We start from the raw sequence: 7,503 nt of genomic DNA, 5'->3' as shown, positions 1-7,503 counted from the left end.
ATATATATATATATATATATATATATATATATATATATATATATATTAATTAATTAGAAGATAATAAAAAATGTGGTCTTATCCAAAGGTATACTATTACCAGTAAGTCAGATGTCTGGCTTAGCCCAGCATGTTGAGCAGTAAGTCGCAGCTGAGCACTAATTAAACGTATTGATTAACTGATCATTGGCATGGTTGAACATCTTCACTTTATAAAGTAGATTTGTCCAAGACTGAAACATTCGGATGAACATTAACACGACACCAAAGACGAACCACATCAATGACCTTACATGAGCAACGGCTGCTTTTAAAATTATAATTTTCAAACAAGCTACAATTCTGAATTCAGTGGTAAAAAAATTGGCAGCACGATTGCTTAGTGGTTAGCACAGTTGTTTCATAGCAGAAGGTCCTTGGTTCAATCCCTTGTTTGGGCCGGGAGTCTTTCTGTATGGAGTTTACATGTTCTTCTCGTGGGTTTTCTCCAGGTACGCTGGTTTCCTTCCACAGTCCAAACAAACATGCATGTTAGGCTGTTTTTAGGCCAATCTCAGGAAAGCAGGTTGTGTGAGTGTAAAAACAAAACTGTTGCTGTAGTCGTGGGAAGACATGGAAATGTTAAGGGAACTAACAACAAACTGGTGAAGAGTTCCCCAACAGCTTCATCATAGTAAAGAGTGTAGAAAAACCAGAAGCAGATGAAGATTTAGAATCAGATTCTGAAGACAAAAATTCAAATTCTTCAGAGACGGATGTCTGTGATGGAGACCTGGAGGACAGCATGAAGCTCAGACAGTTTAAATGTCATTAAAGTTACAGCTGGTGGTAAAAGTGACGACACTGAAAACACAACTGCACAGAAAGTGATAAAACTTTCAAATTCAAGGAATATCTGTTAATACAAAACAAAAGAAGAAAACGCTTTGAGCCACAGTGTAACAGCTTTAAAAAATTACTGACTCACATTGAGATCCACAGAAAAACCTTCCAGCTGCTCCGTCTGAAGATCTGCTTTTCGATTAAAACCTTCCTTAAAAAATATGAGAATGCACACTGGAGAGAAACTGTTCATCTGTAGCCGATCTTTCACACGAAGGAAAACTAAATTACAAAAAGTGTCGCACTGAAGACGGATCAAATGTGTGCTCCATCTGTAAGTCAACCTTCAAGTGGCACAATAGTTTCATGAATCATGCGACGCGCAAGAACCTACACAGAAGAAAGTTCCTTCAACTTCATCTGTAAAGCAAGTTATATAAGAGAAATAGAAACTATACACCATACGAGACAACACAAGTAACTGGACACCGATCAGTGTTGTTCAACTGATAGTCACATATTTAATAATAAATTAAATAAATTGTATCTTAATCTCTGGCATATACCTTTCTGATTTGCAGCATTCAGATCAGGTGTGTATTATTGCTATACAGTATAGCAATAGTACACTACACACCCTAGTAATTAGTAATTTTACAAACATAAATTACTGCTTCCTGTCATTTTCAAACATAGTTCACAGTTCAGGTGAGAAAATACTCACAAGTGGCAAACTTCCACTGGATATTCTAGCAAGGTCACCCCATCATCAGACTGTGTAATGTGTAGAAAAGTTGGGTTGGGATTATGGATAGAAAGTAAAGAAATTAAGCTACTATAAACAAAAAAAATTACAAGATCAACAATATAAATGTAAAGAACGCTAAATTATGTGTGATTTTTTTTTTCCTCAAGAAATTACACAGTATTAAATAATTTTATTTCCCTGTATACAGTATTAAAAATAAATAAAAGCTTTAGTTACATGTGTGGAAATGAAGAAACCTTTCCAATTTTGTTTCAGTATATAAAGGTAAATTTATTTTGTAAAATACTTCGACTTTCTCTTTTGTCAAATCGTGGTGCCTTTATTTTGAAGGCCGATCAAAACGCATCCGGCTATAATCGGAAGTGGTTCATCTAAACAGTGATGTAAACATAGCCTACTGTTATTGTAGTTTAATTCTAAGTGAGTCCTGAAACTCATATGCCAAATATAAGTTTCTTAAAGGACTTCTTGTTTTTTCATCATGTTTTCAATTTTTCTTCATGAATAATTTGTTACAAACCACGAACGTTAGCTTAGCATGTTAGCTTAGCATGTTAGCCCACCTCACCTGGGGAACGAGTCGAGTCAAAATGACGTTTTGATGGAGAACAGAAGACTGTGTTTGTGACGGAGTTCATGGAGACAAAGCTGCTGCTGAATATGTGAAAATGTCTGAAGTCCAGATGTTAGGGGTGTTGATGAAACATCAGAAGAAGTTAGTGGAAGAAAAACCAGGAAGTCCAGCCGAAGAAAAGACGTCATCTCACCTTGATGGTAACAATCATCTAATGTGACACGTGTCATTATAATAACTTATTACTATACCAATAATGTCCATTTTCAAAGTTCAATATGTCATATTTAAAGAAGCAGCATTAGTTGCCAGTTATTCGAGTGTGACCAACACTTATATAAACCAGCCTTTCATATCTCACACCAAATAATAAAAATGTACATTATAAAAAACAGTATAATAGTAATTATAATAATTTACAGACTCTGATACATTTGGTATCCTTACAAGGTCATTAAAATGTGTGTAATTTGTTGTGGTTCAGTAAAAGCATTAAAACCGATTGTCTAAATAATGTTTGGCATGCATGCCTTTTAATAATTCATACTACATCTGGGTTAACGTTAGTGCTGTCATCAGAAGTGTTATTCGACTTGTCTGTGTTTCGATTATTTCAGATATCCAGAAGGTGCTGGTGATCAAAGAGGAGATTTCTCCTGAGAGCTGGAGTCCCAGTCTGGACAAGGAGGACCAAAAGCCCCCAGAGATTAAAGAGGAACAGGAGGGGAGCGATATTATAGAGTTCACATTCAGTTCTGGTCCTGTGAAGAGTGAGGATGATGAAGAAAATCCTCATTCCTCAGAGCTTCATTCTAATCAGGAGGAGGAGAACAGAGACTCTGTGGAACCACACTGGTGTTTACAATCAGCCATAGAAGACAAGACTTCAGAGTTTTCAGAGACAGATGTCAGTGATGGAAGCTGGAAGGAGAGCAGTGAAGCTCAGCCAGGTTTACTCTCTCTAACAAGTAATGAAGTTCTCAATTTTGATACGGCACATGACTCTGAGACAAAGCTGCACATCTGCACTGAATGTGGCAAAACGTTTGAATACAAGTCCCGTCTGTTGAAACACAGCCGGATCCACACAGGAGAAAAACCTTTCAGCTGCTCTGTCTGTAAAGCAACTTTTACATGGAAACACTCATTTGTGCAACACATGAGAATCCACACCGGAGAGAAACCTTTTGGCTGCTCCATTTGTAGTCAACAGTTTAGTCGGAGGGAAGGTTTGACTCGGCACATGAGACGTCACACAGGAGGTAAACCTTACGTTTGCTCCGTCTGTAACGAGGCTTTTACGTGGAAACAAAATTTGGTGGAACACACGAAAACCCACTCGACAGGAGAGACATTCAAGTGCTCAGTTTGTAAAGCAGATTTCAAAAAGAAACAGTCATTGTTGGATCACAAAAAAACTCACAGGGAAGAAAAATCGTTCATCTGTTCAGTTTGTGAGGCCACTTTTAGAGAAAAGCACAATCTAGTGCAACACATGAGAATCCACACTGGAGAGAAACCGTTCAGCTGCTCCATCTGCGAAGCTTGTTTTACACGGAAACACTCGTTTGAGCAGCACATGAGAATCCACACAGGAGAGAAACCCTTCAGCTGCTCGTTTTGTGGTCTGAGCTTTAGCAGGAAGAAAAATTTACTCCGTCACATGAGATGTCACACTGGAGGTAAACCTTATTTCTGCTCCGTTTGTAACGAAGCTTTTACGTGGCAGCAAAATTTACTGGAACACGTGAAGATCCACTCAACAGGAGAGATATTCAGGTGCTCAGTTTGTAAAGCAGATTTTGAGGACAAACAATCCTTGATGGAACACAGGAAGTCTCACAAAGCAGAAAAATCTTCTATCTGCTCCGTTTGCGGGACCTCTTTTAGAGAAAAGCACAATTTAGTGCAACACATGAGAACCCACACGGGAGAGAAACCTTTTAGCTGCTCCGTCTGTGAAGCTTCTTTTACACGGAAACACTCCTTTGATCAACACATGCGAATCCATACTGGAGAAAAACCCTTCAGCTGCTCCATTTGTGGTCTGAACTTCAGTAGACAGAAAAATCTAATGCGTCACATGAGATGTCACACTGAAGGCAAACCACACTGCTGCTCCATCTGTAATAAAGCCTTTAAGAGGCAGGATGCTTTAGTGGAGCACACGAAAAGGCATGCAGCAGGAAGAACCTTCAGCTGCTCTGTTTGCAAAGCAGATTTTAGAACAAAACACAACTTGCAGCAACACATGAGAATGCACACTGGAGAGAAACCTTTCATCTCCGAGGTCAGAACACCAGAACAAGAGTACCTCGCCTCATAAAGTGCCTCAATAGAGAGAATTAAATATTTAAAACCGTATAACTATTCATTTGTAAAACAAAAATTAATTACAGGGGCAAAAAAAATCAACAGGATTTTCTTTAGCAAAAACAAAACGATCCTGTCAGCTGTAGTCTGTCGCATTTATCACGAATTTTTACAACAGACAAAAGGTTTTAGCTGCGTTTTCAGTAAAACCGTTTATTTACGTGTTCATTTTATTTAGTTCACACATCTAAAGGTTAATTTTCACTGTTGAAAATGTCAAACCTCATCGTTAAACTACTTGAATTTATGGTGCACTCCCTGAAACGTCACATTACTGATACATACAGTTGTAGTTTTTAAAGTTATGATCTTTTACAAAAAAAATCTTGTGCTTGGAATACAGAAAAACTTTTTCAAAACATACATAAGTAGAAACAAAGGACTTAAAAAAAAATTCAGCGTTTTTGTTCACAGTTTTCATTCAGAAAGTGCAGACTTGTGTTTTGTTCTCTCATGGATAATAACTCTCACAGTCGTGTTGTTTTCCAGCTTCTACGTGGATTTACATCAGACGGTTCTTAGTGAACGCCTAAAAAGCTGATTTTAATCAAAATCTGCTGTTACAGCTCAGAGCACACGAGCAGATCTACAACAAAAAAAAAAAACATTTAGATGTTATATTTTAAATGTTCACATCAGCCAAAATGACAATTTGTTAAAAAGAGACATTCACAAATGTATATTGTGATCAAGTGGATACTTTGATGGTTATAAAACAGTCATCATATATACTGTAAATACTAAAGACACTAAAACAATGTTTTTATGTGAAAGATATTGGATAATATATTTTAACTTCTGGGATTTTTACTTGAAATTAATTTAGAGAATGATACGAGTTAACCATAACTGATTTGATTTTGTTGTTGGGACCGTGGTTGAACTGGGGTAGGGTTGAGCTTTCCTGGTCTTGTGTCAACACAATCTGGAACTGCAACTATCTGACACGTTGTCGTTGCAAAAGCAGCGAAAACAGTACAAAACAAACCCTCAGTTATGATGCAGGTGATTCAATCAAGAGATTTTATTCCACACAGAAATTTGAGGATGAAGCTAAAGATTGAATCTGTACAATTCTGTTAGATTTATTATTTATAATAAGAATAATTGTTCAAAGAAAGGCATAATTCCTGCACACGTTAATGTCCGACTTACTGAATCTATGTGTTCCATATGTTTAATGCTTGGGTGAGGGATTTATTGCTGTAAAATGTTGAAAATAATGATTTTAACTAACAGGTTTTTGTTTTAATATATGATTTGTAAATCGTAGTAACAGAAACAACAACATGCTAAAGAGTTGCACTAAAAGGTATTTAAGTTGTTAAGAGTTTTCGGATGGTTGCCACAGAAAGTGTCCATGTGCAATCAATACTTGCTGTTTGCCAATCAATCTGTTTTTTTGTTTTTGTTTTGTTTTGATGAGCGAAATAAACATTTTTCTTCACAGCAGTTTTCTTGTTCTCAAAGATTTTTCAGCAGATTCATTGTTTTTCAGAATACAACTTTTGGTCTTCCCATCTTAAACAAGCCTCTCTATTCCAGTCTAATTAACAGAACAAAATAAGAAAAACTAATTTTGTTTTATTATGATTGCACTCTTTTTGCTTAAAAAATATAGAAAAGAAAATGGGAGGTGAAGATAGCAACAGAGAAGTAACATAAGGTAAAGAAGTGAAAAAGTATCAAATATCAGTTTATTACAGATAAAAAGCAATGCTTGCCACACAACAGGAACATAAACTCAAAACAAAAATAAATATTAAAGACAAAATGTTGCAGCAAACATTTTAGGTTAAAATTCAAAGGTTTACATTTAATATTAGTTACATCTTTCAGCTGCAAACTAAAAAAAAATAGTTGGTTTAGAAAAATGAATTTGTTTTATTTGTCATTGTTAAGTAATTGTAAAAAAAGTGAATATTTTAAACACATTAAAAAAAGAATACACACAATGTTTCAAACATATTTCTAAGTAATGCTTCATTAAAACGCAATTTTCTGAGCTTTTATTTTGAAGGCCAAGCGGAAGTCAACGTGCTTCACCCGCTCAGCAAACAGTTCCGCACCAGACGGTTTTTAATCTTCAAACTGTTGAAGTCCTCGAAGCCTCTGCACCAAGTGAAGACTTTTAAAAATATGTAGTTTTGCTCATCGTGTTTCTGAACGTGTTTTCTTCGGAATAACCTCCAAGAAGCTGCAAAGCTAGCGACGATAGCTTAGCATGCTAGCTGCTAGCTGACAGGATGAGACTGATGGAGAGCAGGTCGAGGTTGTGACAAGTTGATGCTGAGAAACGAGTTAAAATGTCTGAAATTCAGAAGCAGAAACTTAATGCTGCAGATGATGCGGACAGCAAAGATGGTAATAATATTTTTCTTTATTCTACTACCTTCCAAAAGCTGACATCTCAAGTTTATTTTTGTTTATTAAGTGGTTAATTTTGAATAAATGAAATTGTGTTTTGTCGTTTTTTAGTCTTCACATTACGCAGGAGCAAAAAGTAGTTCTATGTCATATAAGCTTCGCCCTTTAAGGCCTTCTCTTTAGTGGGTTTATCCCGTTATGCAGAGCATAAGCACTGAAAAAAATTAGTCCACGCCCACCTGCTGTGTGGGCCCTACCCGGTCCGTATAAATTACGTTAAGAGCGGGAAATCGGCTCCCATTTTTTCTTCAGCGAGCTAATATAGCACTGTCAGAAGAACAAAGAAGATAAGTTGTGTAAATGACCAACCTTGTGAAGGATGCTGGGCCCGGCAGTCGACCTCCGGTCGTCCGGTGAGTTCTCCTCCCCGAGGAGAAGATGACAGCAGTCTTATTCCAAGGTAAGCGTCGTGGAACATTTCCCAGTGACAGGTCACTACACGCTGGACAACGCCATCTTGTGTTTTTTCCTCTTATCGCCGACCCTCGGGGCGAACCGGATGGTTCCTCCGGGGCAAGGCGTGCTCAGCTGCAGCCCC

General features: G+C 37.2%; 1 protein-coding gene across 1 annotated transcript; it reads left to right on the top strand.

Moving 5' to 3' along the window:
- The first annotated feature begins 2,107 nt into the window (after positions 1-2,107).
- Positions 2,108-4,563, top strand: LOC119425509 (gastrula zinc finger protein XlCGF26.1-like). The gene is made up of 2 exons (XM_037693038.1): positions 2,108-2,365; positions 2,783-4,563. The coding sequence occupies exons 1-2, from the start codon at positions 2,260-2,262 to the stop codon at positions 4,489-4,491; spliced, it is 1,815 nt and encodes a 604-aa protein (XP_037548966.1). The 5' UTR covers positions 2,108-2,259; the 3' UTR covers positions 4,492-4,563.
- Positions 4,564-7,503: the final 2,940 nt, after the last annotated feature.

The sequence above is a fragment of the Nematolebias whitei genome, chromosome 19 (genome assembly GCF_014905685.2).
Source record: "Nematolebias whitei isolate Nwh7 chromosome 19, NemWhi1, whole genome shotgun sequence".
Classification (NCBI taxonomy): Eukaryota; Metazoa; Chordata; class Actinopteri; order Cyprinodontiformes; family Rivulidae; genus Nematolebias; species Nematolebias whitei.
The sequence above is the reverse complement of the archived record's forward strand: the minus strand, read 5'-3'. Positions and strand labels throughout refer to the sequence as shown.